The sequence below is a fragment of the Opisthocomus hoazin genome, chromosome 7 (genome assembly GCF_030867145.1).
Source record: "Opisthocomus hoazin isolate bOpiHoa1 chromosome 7, bOpiHoa1.hap1, whole genome shotgun sequence".
NCBI lineage: Eukaryota > Metazoa > Chordata > Aves > Opisthocomiformes > Opisthocomidae > Opisthocomus > Opisthocomus hoazin.
The window spans coordinates 6781628-6794488 of record NC_134420.1 but is presented as its reverse complement, the minus strand read 5'-3'; the positions used below and the strand labels follow the sequence as shown (position 1 = coordinate 6794488).

At 37.6% G+C, this 12861-nt stretch overlaps 1 protein-coding gene across 1 annotated transcript in view; it reads right to left on the bottom strand.

Moving 5' to 3' along the window:
* The window catches only part of LUZP2 (leucine zipper protein 2), a 212505-nt gene that overhangs the window by 72175 nt on the left and 127469 nt on the right, over positions 1 to 12861 (bottom strand). The window contains exon 6 of the mRNA XM_075425668.1: positions 904 to 966. Coding sequence (XP_075281783.1) covers positions 904 to 966 — 63 coding nt within the window. The remainder of the gene's footprint in view (positions 1 to 903; positions 967 to 12861) is intronic.

Below are 12861 nucleotides of genomic sequence, written 5' to 3'. Positions count from 1 at the left end.
CTTGAAAAAGAGGGGAAAACAGAAAGCTGTGCTGCACACACTGACAATTTTTTAGCAGTAAACAAGGGAAGAAAATATATTCATATTCATATACTGTGGCATGTTTGAAAGCAACAATGGTGATTTAGGAAGATAACACAGATTTTGACAAGCTAGCAAAACAAAAAAAACCCAAACTCCTATTATTTCTGACCAGTGATGATGTCTCAGAAACAGTGGTTGCAGGTCTTCAGTTAGCTAATATCACTAGAAATCACTACTTTCACCTCATAAGTTATGACCTCCAAGTTAAAAAGTAGAGTGCTTAATGAACAAAACACGTTCAACCATAATTATGAAGATTTTAATCAAGAATAAAACTGTTATGCTTCTGTTTCATTCTGGCAAGGTGCAATGACTTTCACAGAAATTACATATGCAAAAAACCATGACTAAAGTCATGTAAATGAGCACACCAGATATACAGTAATATTCTCTTTCATGAAACGTTAAATAGCTAAAGGGACTTCTCACATGAGTTCAGTTACTTGCATATTTATGTATTTGCAAAAAAAATTGTCTTTTGTTTTGTCAACTGACTTTGTCAGCTCGCCCTTCAGTAGCGGGGAGATTTCTTTCCCTCTGTTTCCTGAAGTGACCCTTTATTCCTTGAAGTAATGAAACATTCTAGGAATCAATAATAATAATTTTTTATTTTTCTAAAACTTGATTTTGCAGCTTGCTTTGTAATACATTGGAGTTTCTTCTAGTGAAGTTACAGAAATGAGCTGAGATGAAAGTGCTTTAGGAACACTCACCGTTCACACATGATATATAACCTGTACCAGAACTGCAGTACAAAAGACTTCGATATAAGCTTCTTTTGGGTATGTTAGACTTAGAATAGACAGGAACCTTACTTACCTCTTCTGCATGAATACCACAAAGCTTGTTTCCTGACAGGAGCTTGTTTTTGAGGCTTTTGTTCTGAGAAGGAGAAAAAAAAAAAATCACTGTTTTCTTACAGAGAGATATTGAAATATTAAGGGATCCTTTAAATATTTGATCATACTGGTTTTATTTTATACATGGATAACACCTTAAAGTCACCAGCAAAGGCACAGATATGAAGACAAAATAGATGCATCATGGTACAATATCCTCTCTTATGGAGTTCTAAAAGCCTATGACTTTGCCTTAAAAACTGCTTTCACAGGAACAGGACTGCGCATAGCAACCTTTCAAAACTCTCTAGCAGCTGAAAGCAATTTGGATTGGATATGATGAGGTAAAAAAGGAAAGAAAAGACCCTCTAATCATTACCTGTGTCAACTGCATAGCTCAATATCATTTTCAGTAAATCATTTGAACAACTGAGTAATAGGGCCAAGATCTCATCACTAGACCTTGATTCATGGGGTCTTTTTGATAAATTTCATAATTTAAAACTGCAGATAATCTAAAACTTGAGAAGGTTAGCTACCTGATAGCATTGTGCCCACTCAATATGCTTTTTGATGTAGGAGTTTTAAATATAATTCTTCTCAGTTTCAGGGAAAATAATAAACCTTGAGAACATGAATTTTCAATAGTCTGGTAATTCTTTGTGCACTCCTCACTCGTAATATCCCATAATTGACAGTCAAGGGTAAAGATTTCTCTGCACTGCGGACATCTTTCAAAACTGTTCCGACACAGGAGTATTCGACAAGCAGACCTTCGTGTGCTGGACATAACATGTTTACACTAAAAAGAAATGAAAAGAACACAAAACCCCACTACTTCTGTGCTAACAAACAGTAAACGTACACACAGAAACCTAGTCCACCACATTTCAGAAATGCATATTTATTACTGAATAGCTATATTATTCTTGAATAGTGTGCACAAAAACAAGCTAGCATTAGAGAAAAAAGAGTACTTCCAGCCAGGACATCAGTTCAAACTTAAGTCCACATCCCAGTGAAACACTGGAAGCTTTATTTCCAGAATTAGAAGCTCAAGAGTTTTTCTTGAAAAAAACTTTCTTGTTAAAATCAATGCAAAGAAACTAAAATTCTATTTGGAACCTCCTTTGCATAATTCCAAAATAAGGAGAAGATATGACATCATATCACATGTTTCTGTTGCTATCTACCATGCAGCAATACACACTGGTGCAGAAGCAATCAAACTCTTCCAGCTGTTTGACACAGGAGCCCACAGTTCTATAATGCAACAGAAAAGAACTGGGATGTTACTTTGAATGAGACAACTCAGATTCTGCCTTGCAAGATACGATTTGCAAAGGGCAGGGTGTATGGGCAGCGAGAACAAATGTTGCTCTCGTAAGTCTCGCAGTTGATTACTTTTTGTTCTTTATTTGAAAATGATGTTGTAGCTCAGCACAGAGCAGTACCTTATTGTACCAGACGCTGAAGAAGTACAGAACAAGATTGCTGGCTCTGTACAAAGGGAATTGGGTAGCAGATACGAGATGAACAAAGATAAACCAAGTAGAAACCAAAGAGATGAAGCACACCCAACACATCTATTGCTCGCCAGGGGTACATCTAAAGAGCTATGTTGTACTGTAATCACACAGTAGATGTGGTTGGTTTCTCATAAAAGATCAGCATCACCTGTTCAGGTGATGGCCACGCAGATGTGCACTGCTTCATCAGGGAATTGCACTTAACCCAGGAAGTCATGCCATCACTTAGTTTTTACTAACTAGCTTCACCACCCTCCAGTGCCCCTACAGCCTGATGATGGTTCGTTTAGGTAACAGACTCTATCCATATTTCAGAACCAAGGTAAAAATGAGTTGTAATCCTTACATTTTTACTCACTTATATTCCTTTTGCCAAGTATAAATTACTATAAGGAATACTTCTATTAATACATTAACAGTTCACAAGTAACTTCTACATAAGCTGTTTTGAGAAGGCCCTGCAGTAACCCGGAATGTGAAGAACTGAAAGCCTACCACCTTGAAAAGGCACACATTGTATTAGATGGTTGTCACAATTTCCACACTGTGTGCCAAAGTAGGCGGGCAAAAGAATATAATTCAAAACCAGAACTTGATGAAAATATTTTTAGTTAGGAGATGGACTCTGTTTTGGAGATTTAGCTAGGTTTAACAGGATTTACCAATACACTCTCATTATCCAGTCTACAAGCAACAAAAACCCCAGAGTTACCAGAATGCAAGAAAAACAGTCATGATTTAATCTGCACTTAATGTTTTTAGAAACAAGAGCAAGCGTTGAAGTTTACAATTATCAAGCGCATAATAAGTAGGAGCCTGTCAGAGGTAGATGACAACTTCTTACTTACAATTTGAGTGTTTATGTTACTTAGCAAAACACGTCACTGTCAAATATAGCTTTGCATACTGATTAACAGTGACATTTTTCTATAGCAGAATATGAAGTATACCAGTAAAAATATACGAAGTACAGTAGAGCCTGATTATATCAGGATTCTGAATGAAATGTTTCAAAATGAAGAGTCTGATCAGGTACATGTTCTGCAAGTTTGCTAGAAAGGGACTATACAAAATCGGGTCAGTCAATGAGATTTTTAGGTTACAAATGCTTGTTGAGTCAAGACAGAAGTTCTGACCTCTAACTCTTAGATAAGGATTCAAGATGATGCTTCTTATTTTCCAAACAACAGCAAATAAGTTTAACTAGCATTTTACAGAGCTTTTACTTCAAACATTTTACTTGTCATGAAGTACTTCAATGGAAACAGTCTGAAAGTCAAGTTTAAAAACCAAGAAAAGTTTAAGGAACAATTAAGTACCTGTAAACAGGTTTTTAATAGCCTCTTAAAATTATAAAGAATAATGATTTTAAGTAGATGTGGCCTTTTAGATTTAGAGAAAGAGTCCCATTATATTCAAACTAGACAGGTATTTTAATGTATTTGAGTATCTTGGAAAGCTTATAGCACAAACTGTTAGCTGGAGCGTTCACATGTAATCATATCATTAAGCCAAGTTACTGTAGTATCTAATTCTTAATTTACTACATCTTTTAACTCATATGCACCAGTAGTTTCAGTGCATCCCTAAATTCAGGTGCAGAAAATTGCTCAGTGGTTGCCACATGTGCAGGCACCCTCTTGTCTCTTCCCTTGCTGTGGATTCTTACTGTGCTGGTACCCACACTCAAGAAATGGTACCACACATGAGTACAGTATCTATCAGTGTCCTCCAAAAAAGTGAGAACACTCAACGTACAACCTGTCAGATTTAACATATTCTTCACAGAGCTTCCACACTGAAAATAAAAACCTTTCCGCCTCCTTCCTAAATAGATCTGTCAGTCAGTCCCTGGGCACTTTTTTTTTTAGCTTTCCTCTCATGCTGATGTAACATTCACATATTTTGTTGGGTTCTGATATTATTTTCAATATGTGAGACCAGGCTTAATAGAAGCTGAATTCACTATATGAACAGTGACAGTAACCCTATATTTAGGTTACCTAAAGATCTCCCTCTGATAGAAAAGCACATAGAAGCTGTAGCATTATAGTTGCTTTGCCTGTGTGCCTTTGGAACCTGCAAGGGGGGAAAAAACCTCACCCTTGTTCACTGGCTAGAGGGGTATATATTCCTTTCTATTCCTAACTTTTGAAAATAATCCCTTCACTTCTGTCACTTGTTCTCCTGAATCAAAGTCCAACAGCTGGCCAAAATAATAACCAAATGTCTGAAGAGATGCACCCTTGTTGTTACAAAAGCAGCCATCCCTACCATGATGGACTGAGCACATCTCCTCTCTGGAGAATGGGCAGAGAGGGAAGAAAAATACAGAGGGATATGACTACCTTAGCATTCTTACTAAACATTAACCATGATGCCAGTAGTCCTTGCTTTTCATATTGTTAAAGAATTTTACTAACTTTTATCTCAATAAAATTCAAGTCTCATTCCTCCTCCTATCTCCTTCTCCCTATAATATCAACGCACATTAGCGGAAAGGTATGCTGGGGTATTTTTCAGAAATTTTTTTTAATTCCCATCTCCCTGATAGAAAACTTGGACAAAGACGTAAAAAGAAAAGTACAAACTAAACACTTAAAAGCTCAGAAGAAGCACTTTTACAGTTGCAGTTTTAGTTTCTTCCTTTTCTGCATACTCATTTTATTAAAAGCGTTAATTATATAGCTACATACTGTATTTTTCATAATAACTGCTCCTTGTTTAGCATGTACAATAAACACCTCATGAGGCAACATTCACTATTTATAGGCATTGTTAAATGTGACAAACTACCGGAGTCCAGTTTAAAGGGGTTTGTCATCATTGTAAATCTGAAGTTACAGGGATTAACATTCATCTGATGTATCATATATTCTGCTTACAGAAGGATACAGTTATGCCACCGATGCAAAAGGCACAGATTTTCAGATATTGTTTGTTGAGGTTAGGTTATCTTGACCTCTGGCCACACAGATAAGCGCTTACTCTTATGTTTCTCTTTCTATTAAGACACATCTATATTATCTCTTTGAAATAGCATCAGGTTCTCAACCCAGCACGAACAAACTATACAATCACCAGTACAAAACAAATTAGTTTGCCTGCTAGCCTTTGAAAGCACGAGGACAAAAAGTACGTTCAAGGAAAGAAAATAATTTTCTCTCGCAGAAAATTATTGCTGGCAATCAACTTCAATTCAGACATTTTATCTGAGGTCTGACAGCACTTGTTGGCTGTATACAAGATAAAGGTGGCTCTGCTTCCCCTGATGAATAGTACAAATCAAACCATGCTGAGCCCCTGCTCGTCACTGGAACATTTCTTTGTTATGGGCACCTATTAAAAAAAACCCAAACCCAAGAAGAACAAAAAAACCTGGACTGTGCTCAGCAGGATTGTCAGGGAAAATTACCAAGATGAATGGTTTTCCATCTCCTGTTAAACCAAAGCAGTTCACAGCACTCTTAGGAGAGAAATCAGAAGACAACAACAGACCAAGATCAAATATCTGGACTTATCTAATATCACCATGTATTGGTACCCATTTTCTTCGGACATTAGCTTTGTATTTCATGATGATGAAAAATGCTTTATATACCATGAAACAGCATGACTGCTTTAATCCCAGCAGGGCTGGCTCAGCCCTTCATCTTTCTGAGACAGATAAATTGAGTTTCCTGCACTCTACTGCATGAGGTTTTTCAGATAATATCTTAAGAACTGCAGTTCTACCTTTACTTTACGGCCAGCGAAGACATTGTGACTTTTTGTAAGAGGAGGAGCTTGCCTTGATGTTCTTGAGGACATTTGAGTCTCTTTTCCCCACAGTTTCTCAGTAGACAAGTGTGCCAAACAACTGAAGGTCTCTGCCCCACCAGTGTATTTTAGTACTGATAAAGCATATGTGAACTGCACATTTCTCAGTTCTGTCTGGATCTAAATTCAGAAAGCACTATTGTCCTTCTAGCTCTGAATTCCTGGGAAAAGCCCACTTCCACCATCACCAGCCTTCAGCCTCTCCGTGCCCAGAAATGCCCTCTAACCCCTCTGCCTGTGCTGTATTTCTGAGGAGCATGCAAACAGCCAGAAGCTGACAAGCAGACCGAGTAATCCCAGCACACACATTGTATTTCTGCTGCTGTAAGCTTAGACATATTTGGACTTATAATGTCTCATTTTGTTCATTTGGGTCTTCTTCTGTGACCTGTCCCCCTGTCTTACACCCTTACATGACAAAGACACATAAGAACAAGCTTCCCCAAACAAAGAGCACACGTTTATTTTCCTTGGCACATCTATCCCTTATAATACTAGATGCTGCTATTTTTTCTCTTGAATTTCAGGTATTCCAACTATCTGAATGAGCAACACACAAAAATCTTCTATTTGAGCTTTTGTGTTGGATGCCGCAGGATACTGGTACAACTATTTAGAAGCACATTATTTCCATGAATTTCCAGGCATGCCGGGGAAGTAACAACACAGTCTTGTAGGGAACTGAACACAGACTTCTGTTGCTTCATTGAGAAGTGTGTCCACAACTTCTTCCAAACTTTAATCCAGAATAATTTGTGGACACAAAGAAAATGAAGGGCAGGATCAGAAATATGTCTAGGCACATAGAGCTTCCTCCTGAGACAAATGGGTTTTGTTGGTACCCCTGCATCTCTGTACATATATGACAATTATGCACAGCGATGGCATAACTTGATATGAATGTCTTGGCTCTACCAAGTAAATAATTCCTTATGTCTGAGTCACAGTATGCCCTGCAGTTGTGCCCCATATAATCCCACTGTGTAAAACTGAAATGCAACGCCACTGTCTTCTATTTGCACTTTATCAACTATCTCACATTTGCCAGATGACAACGCTGATGAATTCAGGCACCTGCTTCCATATCCACCACCACTGCTACTCCAGTCCTGCCTCACATGAGTTGTGTTGTGGGTGGCCTCTGCTATTGCCTGTGCATCTCCTCCAAACCTCTCCGTTAAGGAAGTTTTGTCTGTTCTGCACTAGTCAAGCGGCATGAGGCCGCCTGAAGACTCCTCTTGGCCATGGCTACAACCATGATTTTGCTGTATCATAAAACAGTCGCTGTAACAGTGACAGCACAATGTTAAATGAACCAGAGCAAGGAGATATAGAATAACAATGATAAAAAGAAAAGTATATATTTTAAATATTTGGGGCTTTTTTTCAATGTCTTTATCACTTTCTCTAAATGTAGACATGAGAAGGTAAACATGCATATATGTATTTAAAGTCATAACAAGGTAAAATATTGCAGCATCTTGGACTGGATCCAGTACAGACAGTAAATTTTTAGTCACATTTCCACCTGACCATGCAAAAATAACTTGGAAGTATAACACAGCAAAAAACTGTAGCAAATGTTGAGATTTGATTCTATCCTTACTACGGAACAGATCGGGTTGCAAATGTGAGCCTGTCTACCACTCAAAGGGAAATAGCAGCGTAGAGGCAGTCAGAAGCCTGTCCGTAGCTAAAAAATACATTTCATCTGTTGCATAACAATAGTTATGCAAATACAGAATAAGTCATCTTTGATCTAGCCTTCCTCATGCACACGCTCTTTTCTCAGAATCTTTTCATATATTTCAGCTTTTTAATGTTTCCACACAGAAAGTCTAAACACTGGCTTCTCCATAAAAGCTCATCCCTACAAAAATGATGGTTTACGTGGGATTTGTGTCTCTAAAGCACAAATCGTTGGTAGCTTGGCATTGAAAATGTTTAACATTTAAAGGCTTAGTAGGAAGGTTTAATTCACAGTCTAGTTGCCATCAGTATTTGCATCACTCAATTGCCTAGATAACTACTTGTGGACCAAACCTCAGTCATCCACAGATAAGTAGCTCTTCTTGTGTCTGAGACTTTATTCAAAACCACAGGTAAGCACAGGAGTATCTGACTATCGTGAGACACTCCTCCCCTGCCCAAGATGACATAAGTGCTCTGCAAAGGCAGTTGGACTTAAGATGTCCTCCACCGTTGTTAGTCACTCACAAACTGTTAATATTCTGAGCAGGATTAGAGAACTGCTACTGTGTTTTAAAATGTTAACATTTTTTCAGAATGAGTTAAGATGCTGATTTTCCATAGCAGTCTTTTATACTAAAAATATGTGATGGGATCTAAGGAATCATATCGCTTTAAGGCTCCGTCATTCATGATTGTTATTAGAAATGTTTGTGCTCTGAATTCATGAGAAGTTCATGACGCAGTTCGTCACCAGCTATCTGGCAGTCTCTAGGAATAGCTCTTCGTCAGGTAAAAAAATGGCTGAAAAGGTCTTTAAAGTTCTGATCAAAGACATCATTTTTAGTAACAATTACTATACTTCAATTACTATCTGCACTAGATTTAAAGATGCGGGGGTTATTTTTCACCCCTTTTAGCCTGTAGTTTGAGTTGTGTGTCTCTGAGTCACAATAGATTTTGCTCTACAGCTCTCATCTAAGGTGAGATTTATTTCCTGTCCAGTCCTCACAATTAGAATCACTTGGAGAACGATGCTAACCCAGAATGCCACAATTCATTCATGGTGAACAGCTGTTCAGGAGCTATCCTCATTCCTTCTGTTTGCCAGGTGGAGTTTAGAGTCTTCACTATGTCCTGTACCAGCTTATCTCTCCCTGCTATCACCTTCAAGTATAAATAAAACAAAATTAAATTAAAGAAAAAAAAAAAAGGAGTACTGGGAACAGATCTGCACTGTAAAAGGAAGATTATAGTACACTGGTACTTCTTTAATACCTGGGAACTTGTTTCACTGTTTCTTAATCAAAAGCTTTTCTTTTTATCTGGAATAAATGAAATTTAGCAACTTCTCACATTTGCACCTGAATGTTCACACATGCATCTGAGTATTAATATTCTGTCAGAGTTTGCAAATATGTATCCACAGTACTTTTTCCCTAAAAATAAATAAATAAAAAAAAATTGTTTCTTCCTGAAAGCCTATTATTTTTTATAGGGTTAGGATGCAATATCAAATGTTGGTACATGCAATCTTTTCGATGCATGTTTTAAATAGTCCAGTGGGGAAAAAAAGTCTCTCAGTCTTTCATCACTCCAAGGCTGTGGATTTTTCTGTTATAACAATGAACCGGTGTACTGCACCAAGTATTCTTTTTCCCCCAGGGTGCTTTCTTTCTGGATTGCAAGAGGTCAGGGCCATTTATTTTCCTTATCTCTGAGTACAAATAGCTCACGATGGGAAAATGATACACAAAAATATTTACTGGATTAATTTAATCATCAGTTACACTTTTCCAGTCATTTCGACAGGACTTTGTTACGGGAAAACAAATGCCATGTCTAATTCTTTCCATGTCAGATATTCTAATTAAAAACATAGCAGTGTATTAAATACAGAATCCCATTTTACAGAGTTTATATCTGAAATGAAGAGTAATTGCCTATGCCACGCAGGATTATCTAGAGAAGAATCCCGACAATTCTTTGATCTTTCCCTTTGGTCGAGGCGGCTGAGTGCCCTGGGGATGGTTTGTGGGATCAATAAAGCAGAACACCTAGTTAGGTAGATGTTAGCCTGAAGCTCCTGCTTTTCATTTGTTCAACATTTGTGAACAGAATGGTGAAAAGAAGCTGATGCTGCTGCAAGCTGCAGGTTAGGCTTAAAAAAAAAAAAAAAGAAAAAAAATGAAGAGCCCGGTGAGAACTCTTTTAAAGCAAGGTGACAGCAATAAAAAGAGCATGCTGAATGTGGCCAAACATGTAAATAATAATCTAGCTATAAAACACACTTCTGACTTACAAAAAACCAAGCTCCTCTATCACAAGAAGCGTGAAGGGTCATACTGCTTACGTTCTGCTCTACAATTTCTCTTCTGCTGCTGTACCAGCAGAGGGGATGAAATGTGGCGTTAAGCATATTTTAGATCTCTGCACATTTGCAGCCCAGAATTGTCAACATCTGACTTAACACATAGATGGCATAGTTACGAAAGGAGAAGGGCAGAAGATGACTAAGGAGTACATTTATGCTGCTCTCTGTGGAGTCATATCACTCAGGTTCACTTTAATATTAATAGACTCTGTCTCCTGAATTCTCTCAGTACCAGTGCATCGAGCATTTGTTGTTGAAGAACTTTTTGACCACTATATTTAATTTTTAAAAGAAGTTTTGCAAGTACAGTCTACAGACAACTAACATATACATCTGCTGTTTTGAACAAGCTACTGCAATATCAGTCAATCAGGAAATAGATGTCCCTGCAGCAGTTTTATTGCATTGATTCACATACTAAACATATTTTCACCATGCTGCGCTCGTTCAATATACCAAGAGATAAGTACCTACATAATAGGTACCAGATAATAACTTCTTCTTGCCTCTGTCCTGGTATGGTCTATTCCCACTTATAGAACACAAAGTGATTTCCAGAAGTATTATGATTTCATGTTAAGATATTTCAGCACTTTCTAAAATATTAATTTTAATTCATAAATTTGTGCATACACCATAACCAGTGCTAGACGGTTTGAAAGGTGAAACTTCTGTAAGGGTAGAGTTCATATCAGGAGGCAATGAAATGCTAGTTTCATCTTCAGAACAGATGAAGTAGAAAAGAGTTCACATTCTCTTATATCTTGTTAAGCAAATCATGGTAGCAATTTACCACAGTCAGAATTCGTGTAGTAAAACCATAAGCCACACCTGTGTATCTTCAAAACATCAAGAGTGTAACCTAAACACCATCCATTGTTCCACTACAGCAGGAACAGGCAGCAACACAAGCTCTACCTATGTTTGAAGCTGGCAGAATGTGAGATATCTTCATCCTTGAACTGGCCTGGCTGCATGGGCAGGGAGACTACGCCATCTGTAAGCTGTGTGGAGTAAATCAGTAAATAGCCCAGGCTCTGAGTACAGCTTAAACTTCTTTGGTTTCTGAGAGTAAATAATATAGATCTATAAACTAACTAAATGTTTTCAGAAAAAAAATAAAACTCACTAAATATTTCAGTGAAAAACTGAAGAAGTTAAAGAACATCATAATACAAGTTGAAGACAACAATTCTTAGTACTTATGAGACAGCCTAGTCAATCCAGGGGACGTGGGGCATCGTTCCTCTCAGAACACCTGGAACAGAAGGTGATCTGCCTGGTCATCTGATAATCAATTCCTACTTCTGACAGGAACATCTCCTCTTCATTAATGCTGCCACGAATATGGACTTGAGAGATTCTCTCAACATCAAGGGAGAGTTTCTGTGAGATTTAGGGTCTTGCCCTAAATTCAACAATTAAGAGTTTAATATTATAAATATTATAAGCATTTTCTTAGGACAATACTAATACAATAGTCATTTTTAGAAGTACTTTATGTGACAATTCAAAGTTCTTTGAAATCATTTCCACAAAGCATATTTCCTTGTAGATAAACTATCACCTTTTTTTTCATGTTGACAACTCAAATCAGTATTCATGTTCAGCAAAGGGAATTTGTTGATCATTTACCTCAGATGATATATAATTAAGTGACAGAGGTTGTACTGTGTAACTGTGAAATTATACAGACTGCAATTCTGAATTATATAAAAAAGGGCAAAGCCCCAAATATTTAAAGTATCGAAGCACATGTGTTGTTTTCCACTCTGAATCTCTGCCCAGTAGGCTGTAGCATTCGGCAAAGACATACCTCCAAAGTTGGGCAAACAGTAAACTGTGCCTACAAAAGAATCACAGCATCACAGAATGTTAGGGGTTGGAAGGGACCTCTGTGGGTCATCTGGTCCAACCCCCCAAGCACATGCTTCCTTTTTCAGAAAAATGCATTATTAGTACTTTGCTCTTTCAATACACACTGAAAAGTAAGGCAGTATTCAGAAAAAGTCCTTCCCTCTGCAACCAGACAGTTAGTCTTTACTATTATCTCCAGGCATCCTGCTTTTGTGCACATTCCAAATGTCATCTATTAATGATAATGTTCTCTGAACAGCAGCATTGATGCACAAGCTACAAACAGTAATTTGCCTCAAAGTACTGGGGACCATTTGCAGTATTTAAGTGTAAAAAAAAAATTCTATAATTCTTGATTAACTTCATATTTTGTTCCACACTGTTGCTGCAACAAAACAAGTTTCAGACTGCTTGATACCAAAACTTTCACTAAGCCTATTTTCATAAATTATGTCCTAATCCATTCAGTTCAAGTTACTGTTAGCACTATATGTCCGCACTCCAGCCATGAGCCCAGCTATTTCGCAATGCTTAGCGCATTGAAATATCATCCTTAAACCAGCATCTTGCCTTTCTTTGCCATACTTCCACCTTCCCAAAGCAGAGGAGAAATTGCAAAATACATTTCATTCTGATCCACTTAAATCATCCTTTGATCATGTTTGATGAG